Source organism: Callorhinus ursinus, unplaced genomic scaffold, assembly GCF_003265705.2.
Source record: "Callorhinus ursinus isolate GAN/ISIS: 27379988/994484 unplaced genomic scaffold, GSC_fseal_2.0 scaffold1, whole genome shotgun sequence".
In the NCBI taxonomy this organism is placed as follows: domain Eukaryota; kingdom Metazoa; phylum Chordata; class Mammalia; order Carnivora; family Otariidae; genus Callorhinus; species Callorhinus ursinus.
Genome location: NW_027397063.1, coordinates 115,456,160 through 115,473,002, shown reverse-complemented (window position 1 = coordinate 115,473,002; position 16,843 = coordinate 115,456,160). Strand labels below are relative to the sequence as shown.

Sequence of the window (16,843 nt, the reverse complement as noted above, 5' to 3'; positions counted from 1 at the left end):
GGGAACTTTCACATAAAACAAACAAAGAACAGTCAAAATAAAAAACAAAAGAGAGAAAAACAGGCACAGGAGCAAGATGGTGGAGGAGTAGGAGACCTAAATTTCGTCTGGTCCCAGGAATTCAACTAGATAGGGATCATACCATTCTGAACACCTACAAACTCAACAGAAGATGGAAGAAAAGAATAGCAAAAACTCTCTGAACAGAAAAGCGACCACTTTCTGGAGGGTAGGACATGCGGAGAAGTGAATCTGAGGCAATATTCGGGAAGACAGATGGCGGGGGGAGGGGGCCTCCAGCAGCCGCTACTGGCAAGTGAAAGAGCTGCGGAGCCCAAAATCAGAACTTAGAAGTCTGCTCCGCTGAGGGACATCGCTCCAGAGGCTAAGCAAGGGGTGGAACCCTCGCTCAGTGTGGTCTCAGGACCCTCGGGGTCACAGAAAGACAGGGGTGCTTGAGTGCGGCAGAGCTCCCAGATATCAGAGCCGGGAAGCCAGCTGCAGAGATGGAGCCGAGGAACGGGCTCTCAATTCGGGGTTGCCATAAACCGTGATCTGAGGCACATTCAGGCCATTGCTCTTCCAGCAAGGACCCAACAAGTGGCAGATACAGGGAGACTCCCCTTCTTCCCCCGGGAAGAGCGGCGTGGGAGCACACCACAGGGATCTGCTGGGTCTGGACACTGCACACGGGGTGGTATGCCAGAGACAGAAAAACTCGGTCACAGGCCAGGTGAGCAGAGTGGCCCAAGACCGGGGAGATGGGAGTGATTGACTGCTTTTCTCTGGGGGCTCACTGAGGAGTGGAGCCCCGAGTTCTCGGCTCCTCTGGGGCAGGTGATTGGGAGGCCGCCATTTCACTCACCTCCTCCAAAGCTGTAGGGAGAGCTTGCAGGGAACAAAAGCTACGGAGAGCAAAACCGAGCAGATTACTTAGCCCGGTTCCAGCAAGGGTGGAGCAATTCCGCCTCCGGCAAAGACATTTGGGAACCACACTAACAGGCCCCGCCCCCAGAAGATCAGCTAGAACAGCCAGCCAAGACCAAGTTTACTGATCAATGAGAATGGCAGAACTCCAGTGCTAGGGGAATACTGAACATAGAATTCATGGCTTTTTTCCCATGATTCTTTAGTCTTTCTTTTTTCTTTTCTTTTTTTTTTTTAAATCTTATTTTTTTTTAAGATTTTATTTATTTTATTTGAGAGAGAGAGAATGAAAGACAGAGAGCACGAGAGGGAAGAGCGTCAGAGGGAGAAGCAGACTCCCTGCTGAGCAGGGAGCCCGATGCGGGACTCGATCCCGGGACTCCAGGATCATGACCTGAGTCGAAGGCAGTCACTTAACCTACTGAGCCACCCAGGCGCCCGATTCTTTAGTCTTTCAAAGTTAATTTTTTTTTTTACTTTCTTTTTCTTTTTTTTTTAATTTTTCTTTTTCCCTTTTTCAACCAACATCTTATCAATACTTTTAAAAAGTCTTTTTTTTTTCATTTTTAGAGTCATATTTTTTTTAATTTTTTATTGTTATGTTAATCACCATATATTACATCATTAGTTTTTGATGCAGTGTTCCATGATTCATTGTTTGTTCATAATAGAGTCATATTCTATCCCTTCACAGTAGTTAACCTTATTTTTGGTATATATAAGCTGTTCTCTCTTTAAAATTCTGGGATACAATTTCTTCTAACAGACCAAAATATACCCTAAATCACCAGTGTATGGCTTTGTTCTAGTCTCCTGCCTGATCACATTGTCTCCCCCCTTTTTCTTAAATCCACTTTTTTTCAAACAACTTCTTATCTTATCAATTCCTTTATAAAATCTTTTATACTTTTCATCTTTACAGTCATAGTCCATTCTTTCATCGTATTTACCCTTATTTTTGTACATATATAAGTTTTTTTCTTTCCTTAAAATTTTGGGAGGCACTTTCTTCTAACAGACCAAAATACACCCAAAATCTAGTGTGTGGCACTGATCTATGCACCAGCCTGATCATATGTGATCATATTGTTTTGTTTTGGTTTGTTTTTATCTTTTTTTTTTTCTTTTTTCTTTCTTTCCCTTTCTTTTCCCCTGGTTCCAGGTCTTTTCTGATTTGTTTAGTGTATATTTTCTGGGGACATTGTTACCTGGTTAGCATTTTGTTCTCTCATTCATCTATTCTCCTGTGGACAAAATGACAAGACGGAAAACATCACCTCAACAAAAAGAATAAGAGGCAGTACCGACTGCCAGGGACCTAACCAGTATGGACACTAGTAAGATGTCAGAAGTAGACCTCAGAAAGATGATTTTAAAGATACTAGCTGGGCTTGAAAAAAGCATGGAAGTTATTAGAGAAACCCTTTCTGGAGAAATAAAAGAACTAAAATCTAACCAAGTCAAAATCAAAAAGGCTATTAATGAGGTGCAATAAAAAATGGAGGCTCTAACTGCTAGGATAAATGAGGCAGAAGAGAGAATTAGTGCTATAGAAGACCAAATGATGGAAAATAAAGAAGAGAAAAAGAGAGATAAACAACTACCGGATCAGGAGGGCAGAATTCGAGATATAAGTGATACCGTAAGACATTCTAACAACATTAGAATAATTGGGATCCCAGAAGAAGAAGAAAGACAGAGAGGGGCAGAAGGTATATTGGAGCAAATTATAGCAGAGAACTTCCCTAATTTGAGGAAGGAAACAGGCATCAAAGTCCAGGAGGCATAGAGAAACCCCCTCAAAATCAATAAAAATAGGTCAACACCCCGACATCTAACAGTAAAACTTACGAGTCTCAGAGACAAAGAGAAAATCGTGAAAGCAGCTCGGGAGAAGAGATCTGTAACCTACGATGGCAGAAACATTAGATTGGCAAAAGATTTACCCACAGAGACCTGGCAGGACAGAAAGGACTGGCATGATATACTCAGAGCACTAAATGAGAAAAATATGCAGCCAAGAATACTATATCCAGCGAGGCTCTCATTGAAAATAGAAGGAGAGATAAAAAGCTTCCAGGACAAACAAAAACTAAAGGAATTTGCAAACACAAAACCAGCCCTACAAGAAACATTGAAAGGGGTCCTCTAAGCAAAGAGAGAGCCTAAAAGTAACATAGACCAGAAAGGAACAGAGACAATATACAGTAACAGTCACCTTACAGGCAATACAATGGCACTAAATTCATATCTTTCAATACTTACCCTGAATGTAAATGGGCTAAATGCCCCAATCAAAAGACACAGGCTATCAGATTGGATAAAAAAAAAAAGATCCATCGATATGCTGTCTGCAAGAGACTCATTTTAGACCCAAAGCCTCCCCCAGATTGAAAGTGAGGGGGTGGAAAACCATTTACCATGCTAACAGACTTTATCAAAAGAAAGCTGGGGTGGCAATCCTTATATCAGACAAATCAGATTTTAAACCAAAGACTATAAGAGATGAGGAAGGACACTATATCCTACTTAAAGGGTCTATCCAACAAGAAAATCTAACAATTGTAAATATCTATAACCCTAACATGGAAGCAGCCAATTATATAAGCCAATTATTAACAAAAGCAAAGAAACACATCGACAACAATACAGTAACAGTGGGGGACTTTAACTCCTTCCCTCACTGAAATGGACAGATCATCGAAGCAAAAGATCAACAAGGAAATAAAGACTTTAAATGACACACTGGACCAAATGGACTTCACAGATATATTCAGAACATTCCATCCCAAAGGATTCTTCTCTAGTGCCCATGGAACATTCTCCAGAATAGATCACATCCTAGGTCACGAAACAGGTCTCAACTGGTACCAAAAGATTGGGATCATTCCCTGCATATTTTCGGACCACAATGCTTTGAAACTAGAACTCAATCACAAGAGGAAAGTCGGAAAGAACTCAAATACATGGAGGCTAAAGAGCATCCTACTTTAAAGAATGAATGGGTCAACAAGGAAATTAAAGAAGAAGTAAAAAAATCATGGAAACAAATGAAAATGAAAACACAACTCTTCAAAATCTTTGGGATGCAGCAAAGGTGGTCCTAGGAGGAAAATATATAGCAATACAAGGCTTTCTGAAGAAACAAGAAAGGTCTCAAATACACAACCTAACCCTACACCCTAAAGGAGCTGGAGAAAGAACAGCAAATAAAGCCTAAACCCAGCAGGAGCAGAGAATTAATGAAGATCAGAGCAGAAATCAATGAAATAGAAACCAAAAGAACAGTAGAACAGGTCAACGAAACTAGGAGCTGGTTCTTTGAAAGAATTAACAAGATTGATAAACTCCTGGCAAGACCTATCAAAAATAAAAGAGAAATGACTGAAATAAATAAAATCATGAATGAAAGAGGAGAGATCACAATGAACACCAAAGAAATACAAACAATTATAAGAACATATTATGAGCAACTATATGTCAGCAGATTAGATAATCTGGAAGAAATGGATGCATTCCTAGAGATGTATGAACTACCAAAACTGAACCAGGAAGAAATAGAAAACCTGAACAGACCTATAACCACTAAGGAAATTGAAGCAGTCATCAAAATCTCCCAACAAACAAAAGCCCAGGGCCAGATGGCTTCCCAGGGGAATTCCACCAAACATTTAAAGAAGAATTAATACCTATCCTTCTGAAAATGTTCTAAAAAATAGAAATGGAAGGAAAACTTCCAAACTCGTTTTATAAGGCCACCATTACTTTGATCCCCAAACCAGACAAAGACCCCATTAAAAAGGATTACAGACCAATATCCTTGATGAACATGGATGAAAAAATTCTCACCAAAATACTAGCCAAGAGGATCCAACAGTACATTAAAAGGATTATTCACCACGACCAAGTGGGATTTATCCCTGGGCTGCAAGGTTGGTTCAACATCCGCAAATCAATCAATGTGATACAATACATTAATAAAAGAAAGAACAAGAACCATATGATCCTCTCAATAGATGCAGAAAAAGCATTTGACAAAGTACAGCATCCTTTCTTGATCAAAACTCTTCAGAGTATAGGGATAGAGGGTACATACCTCAATATCATAAAAGCCATCTATGAAAAACCCACAGCGAATATCATTCTCAATGGGGAAAAACTGAGAGCTTTCCCCCTAAGGTCAGGAACACAGCAGGGATGTCCACTCTCACCACTGCTATTCAACATAGTACTAGAAGTCCTAGCCTCAGCAATCAGACAACAAAGAGAAATAAAAGGCATCCAAATCGGCAAAGAAGAAGTCAAACGCTCACTCTTTGCAAATGATATGACACTTTATGTGGAAAACCCAAAAGACTCCACCCCAAAACTGCTAGAACTCATATAGGAATTCAGTAAAGTGGCAGGATATAAAATCAATGCACAGAAATCAGTGGCATTCCTATACACCAACAACAAGAGAGAAGAGAGACAAATCAAGGAGTCGATCCCATTTACAATTGCACCCAAAACCACTAAGATACCTAGGAATAAATCTAACCAAAGAAGCAAAGAATCTGTACTCAGAAAACTATAAAATACTCATGAAAGAAATTGAGGAAGACACAAAGAAATGGAAAAACGTTCCATGCTCATGGATTGGAAGAACAAATATTGTGAAGATGTCAATGCTACCTAGAGCAATCTACACATTCAATGCAATCCCTATCAAAATACCATCAACTTTTCTCAAAGAAATGGAATAATCCTAAATTTGTATGGAACTGGAAAAGACCTCGAATAGCCAGAGGAATGTTGAAAAGGAAAAGCAAAGCCGGCAGTATCACAGTTCTGGACTTCAAGCTCTATTACAAAGCTGTAATCATCAAGACAGTATGGTACTGGTACAAAAACAGACACATAGATCAATGGAACAGAATAGAGAGCCCAGAAATGGATCCTCAACTCTATGGTCAACTCATCTTCAACCAAGCAGGAAAGAATGTCCAATGGAAAAAAGACAGTCTCTTCAACAAATGGTGTTGGGAAAATTAGCCACATGTAGAAGAATGAAACTGGACCATTTCCTTACACCACATAAAAAATACACTCAAAATGGATGAAAGTCCTAAATGTGAGACAGGAGTCCATCAAAATCCTAAAGGAGAACACAGGCAGCAACCTCTTCGACCTCAGCCACAGCAACTTCTTCCTAGAAACATCACCAAAGGCAAGGGAAACAAGGGTAAAAATGAACTGCTGGGACTTCATCAAGATAAAAAGCTTTTGCACAGCAAAAGAAACAGTCAACAAAACCAAAGACAACCGACAGAATGGGAGAAGATATTTGCAAATGACATATCAGATAAAGGGCTAGTATCCAAAATCTATAAAGAACTTATTAAACTCAATATCCAAAGAACAAATAATCCAATGAAGAAATGGGCAGAAGACATGAACAGACATTTTTCCAAAGAAGACATCCAAATGGCCAACAGACACATGAAAAAGTGCTCAACATCGGTTGGTATCAGGGAAATCCAAATCAAAACCTCAATGAGATACCACCTCACACCAGTCAGAATGGCTAGAATTAACAAGTCAGGAAACGACAGATGTTTGCACTACTGGGTATTTACCCCAAAGATACAAATGTAGAGGGCACCTGGGTGGCTCAGTTGGTTAAGCAACTGCCTTCGACTCAGGTCATGATCCTGGAGTCCCGGGATCGAGTCCCACATCGGGCTCCCTGCTCAGCGAGGAGTCTGCTTCTCCCTTTGACCCTCCCTGCTCTCATGTACTCTCTCTCTCATTCTCACTCTCTCAAAAAAATAAATAAATCTTAAAAAAAAAAAAGATACAAATGTAGGGACCAGAAGGGGTACGTGCACCCCTATGTTTATAGCAGCAATGTCCACAATAGCCAAACTATGGAAAGAGCCAAGATGTCCATCGACAGACGAATGGATAAAGAAGATGTGGTGTATATATACAATGGAATATTATGCAGCCATGAGAAGGAATGAAATCTTGCCATTTGCAGTGATGTGGATGGAACTGGTGGGTATTATGCTGAGCGAAATTAGTCAATCAGAGAAAGACATGTATCCTATGACCTTACTGATATGAGGAATTCTTAATCTCAGGAAACAAACTGAGGGTTGCTAGAGTGGTGGGGGGTGGGAGGGATGGGGTGGCTGGGTGATAGACACTGGGGAGGGTATGTGCTATGGTAAGCGCTATGAATTGTGTAAGACTGTTGAATCACAGACCTGTACCTCCGAAACAAAAAATACATTATATGTTAAAAAAAAAAAGAAGAAGAAGAAGAAGATAGCAGGAGGGGAAGAATGAAGGGGGAGAAATCGGAGGGGGAGTCAAACCATGAGACTATGGACTCTGAGAAACAAACTGAGGGTTCTAGAGGGGAGGGGCGTCGAGGGTGGGTTAGCCTGGTGATGGGTATTAAAGAGGGCATGTACTGCATGGAGCCCTGGGCGTTATATGCAAACAATGAATCATGGAACACTACATCAAAAACTAATGATGTAATGTATGGTGAATAACATAAAATAATAGGAAAAAAAAAAAGAGAAAAACAGAACATTTTGTTTCAAACCTAACTTTAAAGTGTAAAAGTAGAACCTAAAGTGATAAGATATACAGTAGTGTTATATATGTGAAGTACATCAATAATGCCAGGAAAAAGATATTAAAATACCAAGATTAAATTTTTGGAAAAAAAAATTTTTTAAATTTTTTCTTTTTTTTAAAAGATTTTATTTATTTATTTGCCAGAGAGAGAAAGAGAGAGAGGGAGAGTATAAGCAGGGGGAGTGGCAGGCAGAGAGAGAAGTGATGTGGGACTCAATCCCAGAATCCTGAGATCATGACCTGAGCCGAAGGCAGATGCTTAACCATCTGAGCCACCTAGATGCCCCCCAAAAAAAGAAAAAAAAATTTTTTTAAGTAGGCTCACACCCAGCATGGAGCCCAGTGCAGGTCTTGAATTCATGACACTGAGATCAAGACCTGAACTGACATCAAGAGCTGGACACCTAACTGACTGACCACCCAGGTGCTCCCAATATTAAATTACTAACAAATATTATACTTACTGAAGTATCAGAGTAACCAGTCGAATAGCTTCAACAGCAACATCATATTCCTTATCAAGTGTCATTGATACAATGCGATCCTAAAAAAAAAAAATTAAAGATCAAAGCGAACATGAGGAGAAAACCAGATGGGACAGACTAAGGCAGTATCTTTGGGGAGTACATGCAAGACTAATGGTCGATTAAATGGAAAGCTTTACTCTTAAACCCGTATTATCACAGTCCTACTAATACAAAGGAGGTATTAGTATAAATGTTCATAAGCTAAAATCTTTCTCATCCACTAGTATTCCCTAACACTGAGACAAATAGACCTTAATGTGCAAAATTAATATAAGTACAAAAAGCTATTTATAAAGAAAATGTTCTTTTAAGCAGGAGAGCCTTCTGTTGAAGGCAATAAATAAGAACTCATGTTGGTAATACCTTTGTAAGACATTAAAATACCAAGATTAAATTTTTGAAAAAAAATTCATTCATCTATTTAAAACAGGTTTATTTAAAGAATATGTAATAAAGAATATGAACTAAACAGTTGTTATGGTAATGTTATTTGCTAAAGTAGCTTTAACTCACAATTTAAAAAGTAAAAAACAAACTAAGCATTCTTGATGCTTACCTTGAATCGGTTAGTGAATAACTCCAATTTGGGGAATAATTCTCTATTGGTATACAGACTCTGTAGAGCTTTCAAACATTTCAATCTGACCTCTCCTTGCTTCAGATATACAAATAAAAACACAACAGAAGTAGTCAGTTCCATGCCACAAAAGTTGAAAAGATTTAAGGCTATGTGAAGACTAAAGTAATTTTCAGCTTATCCACCCAATTTACATCATATTGTAATTCAACACAGGGTGGAAGTGAGCAATTGTACAGTCTGTGTTGTACTTCTATTTAATTAAAAATGCAGTGAAAACCCCTTAGTTACTTGAGAGTAAGCTACACCTTTTTCAAATATTTATCAACTCTGATTCAACACGGAGTATTTCCCATGTTGTACTGTGGCATTCTGGGAAAATATTTAACCTATGATTTTAATTAGAGGAGGATATGCTGGTTTGCCCTTTATATAACTACTAAATAATCCTGTAGAAAAAAACTAATTTCATATTATAGGGTCATCATTTATTCATTTAACAAATATTTTCTGGGTGCCTTTTACATTCCAGAAAAAGGAGTTAGGAAAACAGGTAAAGGGTAGAATATTTAGAACAGAGGCAAATTGATAGAGTGAAATGTCCTGAGGCTATTTATTAGTGGAGTATCTTTTTTTTTTTTAAAGATTTTATTTATTTATTTGAAAGAGAGAGACACAGCGAGAGAGGGAACACAAGCAGAGGAAGTGGGAAAGGGAGAAGCAGGCTTCCTGCGGAGCTGGGAGCCTGATGCTGGGCCCGATCCCAGGACCCTGGGATCATGACCTGGGCCAAAGGCAGATGCTTAACGACTCAGCCACCCAGGCACCCCTGGTGGAGTATCTTTAATAAAGTCATTAACCTGGAGTAGAAAATGTTGGTGGTCAAAGTACATTCAGAATCACTGGAAATTTAGCCAATTCTCTCAACGTATTCAAAGGACACTGAATTTCTATGTTCAAGAAAAAAAAGGCAGTGTGCTATAAGAGAAGTCCAAGTTCTAGAATCAAACAAAACTAGATTTTATTTCCAATTCCATAGTTTTTTAGCAACAAGAAAGATGGCAATTATATTGATCACTCTGATTCTCAGTTTCTCTTTTATAAAATGGTGATAACCAACTTCATAAGGTTGTAGCAAGGATTAAATGCAGATGTATGCTGGTCATGATTTATTATTATTTTTACAGATTTTATTATTTATTTGTCTGAGAGAGAGAGAGTGTGTGAACACACAAGCAGGGGGAGCAGCAGGCAGAGGGAGAAGCAGACTCCCCACTGAGCAAGGAGCCCCATGTGGGACTTGGTCCAGGACCCTGGGATCATGACCTGAGCCAAAGGCAGACACTTAACTGACTGAGCCACCCAGGCGCCCTTATTACTATTATTATTATTTCTAGAGAGGGAGGAGGGGACAGAGGGGATGGAGAGAATCTTAAGCAGGCTCCATGCTGGGTGTGGGGGGGAAAGGGCTCAATCTCACAACCCTGATATCATGACCTGAGCTGAAATCAAGAGTCAAACACTTAAGTGACTGGGCCACACAGATGCCCTGCTGGTGAAAGTTTTAACAACCAGTTCTGAGGGTTGGGGCCCTGAATTGTTGCATTTGCATATTTCTGTGATGTAAATACTCCATCCACAATTTTGAGCTACCAATGAGATGTTACTGAACTCAAATTTGCAAAGGGATGTGCAAAATAACTGTCTTGCAACCTGATCCAAGTTATCTCCGGTACACCACTGAATGAGATGATGTTTCTTGGTAAAGTCACTAGCATACAGGAGGTAACCTGGGATACCTGTAGTAGATGCTCCTGATGCCCAACCCGGATCCCCATATTCTACTATACAAGACTAATCTTCCTGCCGGCTCCTGTGTTGACTGCTAATGGTTCAGATCTGTACCTTTCTCTGGAGAACTGACCATGGTTGAAAAGAATTACCTGGCAAAGAGATTCCTGGGAGGTTATGCTCCACACTACCCTCCTGTCTACACCCTTTCCCTCCCTCCAGGGTGAGATCCATAGCCAGTGGAGAATGATACAGGATAAAACAGCCTAACCTCTTTGTTTCAGGGCAGGACAACCTCTAAGATAACCCTTTAATCTGAAATTAGTAATTGAATGTATGCTACAGAGTGCTGCAGGAATGGGCCAATTTCAAACAGCAAGAATCAGGAAAATATGCTGGTGGTTGCTGAGGGTGTGGGACGAGAAAACAGGATATGGGAGAGTTCTTGGATATAGGGCACTATCCTTTGAAACAGAATGTAATGCTTTGTGAGGGCCTCTGGAAATGGCCTAATATCTTGCTGGATAGCTCTAGGAAAAAGCAATGGTGCATATTAAATGAAATAGAGATGCCAAAATCACTGTGGCAGACTGTGAAGGGAGGAATTTAAAGACACAGGAAAGCATGCCAGAAAGGATCTATTATAAAGCTCAGAAGACCTACCAGTTGAATATGTTCCTCACGAGGGCTCAGAGAATACTCTGTTTACCAAGGCAATAAGGAAAATACTGGTGATGGGGGCACAGACATTACTGAGAAGATCCATAGTAACTGTGTTCTGTAGTCTAGGACTGACAGAAGACACTCAAACAAAATTTAGCTTCTGATAGCAATGGAGATAAGAGCACAGAATAGGAGAGACAAGGTAGAATCTCATAACTAGTAGATGCTGAGGGGGGCAGGCATAGTAATTTTAATGGGCAGCAAAGTCAAAGGGCAGTCCACAGAGATCTACGGAAATGGCTCACAGGACATGGTCTTCCAGGAAGCAAGATGGGGGAAAGCCAATAAAAGTATTACGTGATAAATATACTCACAAGAAATCAACAACGGATGAGCAAAAGACTAAGGACAGCTGTCCCAACATAAAATCACAACCCCAGATCTAAGATAGCATGTAAATAGTTTCCTCACTTCTCTCCAATTACAGATTTGAAAATAAGGCCGTCAGGGCGCCTGGGTGGCTCAGTTGGTTAAGCGACTGCCTTCGGCTCAGGTCATGATCCTGGAGTCCCAGGATCGAGTCCCGCATCGGGCTCCCTGCTCAGCAAGGAGCCTGCTTCTCCCTCTAACCCTCCCCCTTCTCATGTACACTCTCTCTCTCTCTCTCTCATTCTCACTCTCTCAAAAAATAAATAAATAAATCTTAAAAAAAAAAGAAAATAAGGCCGTCAAAGATGAAATAACTCCATCTATCCAAGTTCACACAGCCAATTATAGGTAGAGGAAAAACATTAATTGAATTTTATCTTTACTTTGTCCAGTGATGCCTCCCAATCAACTACCTCCCCTCCAAAATCTTGGTTCTTTATCTATAACATGCCCTGCCTACATTACAGGAACTTAACAATTAAGTAAGATGGTACCCATGACAGTACTTCAGAAAACTGTAAAATAACTTAGATGAAAATTCCAGTTGGTAACTGCTCTATTCTGGGGCTCAACTATATTCTGCAAGTTATTTCTATTATACTATCTAAAAGCTTTGTTGTTTTTCCATTACACAAAATCTGACTGAAATGTGAATACTGCTTAACAGAGTGCTCAACACATACCTGCTCCTCAATAAATAATTTTTTAAAAGATTTTTACTTATTTATTTGGGGGCCTTGAGTATTAGTGCCCCAATGACAATAATTTTAGGTCCCCATCGGGTACAATGAAAACAGCAGCTTTGGGTAGTTTTGAAGAGAGTGTAGTTACTCATGATAGATTAAGTCCACACGTGCTTGTGGATGGGGTCCTTTGGACCATTTTGGATCCTGATGATTGTGGTTCCCACCACTGAGTACATAAATAGGTATTAACTTTTTGTCTCTGTGCAGTACTGAACACCATCACTACCTCAAGGGGTAGGCACCACAACAAGGACAGACTCAAGCATAATGGACGAGGTACATTCCTTGCCAACTCCATGCCCAAACCATGGCACACTGTTCAACAAAAATACTGAAAAGGATATTATTCTGTTAATTCAAGACTTAAGATAAGCAGAGATGCTAATAACCACCCTATCATAATTTAATAGTCCAGTCTGGCCAGTCAGGAAGGCCTCTGGAGCTTGGAAGCTGACAGATTATCACAGGTTAAACACAGAAGTTCCTGCTTGAGCCCCTGACATTTTCAACATTACTGCAATGGTGGCAATCCCTATGGGAAACTTGTACACTGTTACCGATCTAGCTAATGACTTTTACTTGGTCCCTTTGCAGAATGAGGATCAGGACCAATTTGCATTCACACAAAACAGCCTGCAATATGCCATTATTGAATGGGCTTGATCTTCAATAAACCTAAGTCCCCATTGACATTTTAGTCATCCATTACATTAATAACATCCTGACAGTAGGGCTGACTGAAAAACATGTGGCTATAGTGCTGTACTTAGGCACTGATAGAATGATTAGTGCCAATTTGACTATACAACCAGATAAAGTCCTGGGCCTGGCACAGGAGGTGCAATTCCTAGGGGCCACTTGGGTAGGAAACCAATGAAGTATCCCAGAGACAATCAAACAAAAAATATAGGCCCTGGCAGCACCCACTAATACAAAGGAAGCCGAACAGCTAGAGGGCCTCTTTTGGTAGTTAAAATAGCATGTGTCCCACAAGGGGACTTTCTTGGCTCCTTTCATTGAGATGACCTACAAAGCAGCCAATTTTAAATGAAGCCTTTTGCAACAGCAGGCCTTAGAAGCTGTTCAGCAAGCCATGGGCCAGGCACAGCTTTTGGGACCTTTGAAACTTGCTAGTCTGATGGAACTGCAGGTTTCCACAACCCCCCTAACACACTGATTGGTCTGTGGCAGCAGGAAATTGTCACTGGGGAGGCAATGGTCTCTTGGACTCTGGATCTAAAAACCTCCGGAAGCTACCACCCAATACAGGCCCCCCCCAAAGATTCATTTGTTTGAGGGGGGCAGAGGCAGAGGGAGAGAGTCTTCAAGCAGACTCCCCACTGAGCACAGAGCCCAAAGTGGGGCTCGATCCCACAACCCATGAGATCGTGACCTGAGCTGAAACCGAGTGAGATGCTTAATCGACTGAGTCACCCCTTTTGAATGACATTTCCTTGCAATACACCCCTTTTGAATGACATTTCCTTGCTTGGTACTGGGCACTAACAGAGACGAGGCATCTTAAACCCAGAATGCCACATATGACACTGTAACCTGAACTGCCCATTCTCACTTGGCTGATTACAAAGCTTACCAATAAAATTAAAAAGGCTCAACGAAGTTCAATCATAAAATGGAAATGGTACATCCAAGATCAGGCCTGGCCAAAATCCCAAGGGACTAGCCGGTTCCAGAAGCAAATAGTCAGCTTATCAGAAAGACGCAAACAACCCACAGGGAATCCTTTGGCCCCTCCTAGAGCTACTTGGGGTACAAGATTAAAAAATGTGCCTGCTGACAGTAAACCATGGTTTACTGACCACTCTGTGAAACTAAAAACAGATACAGTCTGCAGGGTTGCAGCTGCCATCTGGCCAACAACGGATGGCCATCTTTTGACTGAGACAAGATGTGGACACTCTACCCAATGGGCCAAGATCTGTGCTATGGTGATGGCCATGCAGGTCACCCCTACCACCATGCCTTGATCCATTTTCACCAACTCATGGGCTATTACCAATGGCCAGGAGAATGGCAACTAAACGACTGGACTACTAAGGGATGTCCCATATGTGGAAAAGAACTAAGGCAGCAGCTTGCTGTCTGGGATGAAAACATATGTCACTCATGTGGATACTCATGGTAAAAGACCTTTTAAAATAAAAACATAAATAGCACTCCCGTGCCAATCCAGTTTGTGCCTAGCAGGCTGCAACAACCTCCCACTGGGTACATCTATGAACTGGACATGGGAGTCAATTACTGATGCAAAAAATGTGATAAAGTCCCCGTCCACGCCCAAAAAATGCGATAAAGCCCAGGAGATGACCCTGGAAGACACCAAGAAAAATGATGCAGGGCAATCTTGTGATTCTTCTCAATATACTCGTATCATCCACAAGGAGAACTGGGACATATTAACCAAGGACTGGGACCCACCTGGGTCTGAGAGATTGATCACACTGTACCCTCAAACCAAAGCCATGGGCACAAATGATGCCTCATGGCCATTAACACATACTCAGGCTACAGTACTGCTATTCCAGTCTGACATTTGGATGCTGGCTGAAACTGTCACAGGTGTCCTTGAACAAAACTTGTCATATTTTTGGATACCCTATAAGATTTTCACTCTAACCAAGGAATATCCTTCATTACCAAAGTAAGACAACAAATGGGCATATTCTCATGGAAATGTACTTTCCATGCACACTATCACCAGCATGCAAATGGAGCCACTGACTGGTTGATTTACACAGCAACTAAAGAAAGACTACCAAGACAGCCCACTAGTGGATTGGTACCCTGATCTGACTAGGGCTGTATGGCTACTAAACAATGCACTGCAGTGCAAGGGAAACATGGCCCTTCAATGCATACTATGAAATACTGAGCTTGGATGGGGTAGGGGTGGAGTAGGCAGATATGTGTTTAGGCTGTGCCTTCAAAATCCCAATTTCAGTATACCAATCATTCTTTTTTTCACTTGGAGTGTATGTCTCTGGGGTGGTTGCAGTTCCGCTGTCACAGCACACCAGACATGGCCTCCTGACTCTGATCTGGATGTGATGCTTCCCTTGGGCACCTCCCTTCTATGGGAAACCACAAGGGTGGGAGACAAAACCAAGAAGTACCATGGTGCTAGGGTCCTTCTAGTAGGGTTGGGAACATGTGACCCTTCAAATCAGGTGGGTGACGTTACTGGACATGTCAAGTTTGTGCAGCACATGACCTCCCTTTTGGGGATTGGCCAACTGAGAAGAGTAAGTCTGGGTCAAGCAACAATGCACTGGTGCTCAAAAAGGCAGTAGCATCAGGATTGGGACAGACAGCCTGGGTTGCAATACCCAGGAAGCTAGCACCCCAAGTAGTAGACCAGGACATCTCTGGCCTCAGGAAGTTCATGGAGTGAAAGACGGGTAGGAATATTACTCTTTCTTCTCATTTCTGCAGAATCCACTGCTACAGAATGCCTGGTACAACAAAACTTTGATAAAAATCAGTACAGCCATAGTGAATGAAGGCAAACTTAACCAATGTTGGATTTGTCATTCCAGAATAAACTTCCTCTTATCCTGCACTCCCACTGTAAAGGGCCTGGTCAGTACACAACTACTCAGACCTTTCTTAAGCTATCAGTGGGTCAAATCACCAGGTGAGTCCTTCAAGACAGGTCCAGATGTAGGCATACTCCAGAGTCCCCTGCTTTAATATTATCTATGATGTGACAGAAAAAGACCCCTGTACCAGAATGGTTATTACTGATCTATATTGACATTTTGGAATTGGAAGTCCAATATGTAACTTTTCTCTGCAACCACAAGGCAAAAGTAACTGAGACTGTATATAACTGAACTAGTCAGTATTAGGAAAACAAATCCCTGGCGGATATCACCTGCATCCCTCTGGGTTACATATTTCTCTGTGGACTCCGATGGACAACAGACTGTATGCCTCCAAGGGAAAGATTTTATTGCCTCATTATCCATGTCAGGAACTACACAGAGGGCTGGAAATGACCCACTTTGCTAACACGTCACAGAGTGGTATACAGTTCCCTCCAGGGAAGACAAATTAACCACTGGTTTCATTCAATTACCCAAATTCTAATACTGGGTATAGGTATACAGGCTCTAGAAAAATACTGTATACAACCTGTCCTTAACCATGCAGAAGTAGTTAATGCTACTATCTAAGCCATACAAGATCAACAAGACTCAGTGAACTCACTAGCCTACATGGTGATAGACAGCCCTCAATCATTTGGTGGCAGAAGAGGGTGGTGTTTGTGTAACTGCCAGCATTTCTTGCTGTGCATACGTCAATAATTCAGGTTAAGTTAAAAAATGAGCTGGTGAATATCCACACACAGGTGGGATGGTTATTAGTAGTACATTCACAATCCCCTCAGACTCACTTTTTAAACTTTTTAGTTGGCTTAATCCAGATACCTGGGGTTCCTACTTGAAGATAATTCTCCAGAGAAGCCTAATCATCCTCCTGGGTCTGGCTCTCTTAATCACCCTGGTAAAGTGCCCATCTCCAAATAA

General features: G+C 41.1%; 1 protein-coding gene across 2 annotated transcripts in view; it reads right to left on the bottom strand.

Annotated features, from left to right (window-relative positions):
• Positions 1–16,843, bottom strand: part of STAG1 (STAG1 cohesin complex component) — a 428,102-nt gene that overhangs the window by 113,917 nt on the left and 297,342 nt on the right. For both annotated transcript variants that reach the window (XM_025881833.2, XM_073899645.1), the window contains 2 exons: positions 8,644–8,742; positions 8,025–8,104 (listed from right to left, as the gene is read on the bottom strand). In XM_025881833.2, coding sequence (XP_025737618.1) covers positions 8,025–8,104; positions 8,644–8,742 — 179 coding nt within the window. The remainder of the gene's footprint in view (positions 1–8,024; positions 8,105–8,643; positions 8,743–16,843) is intronic.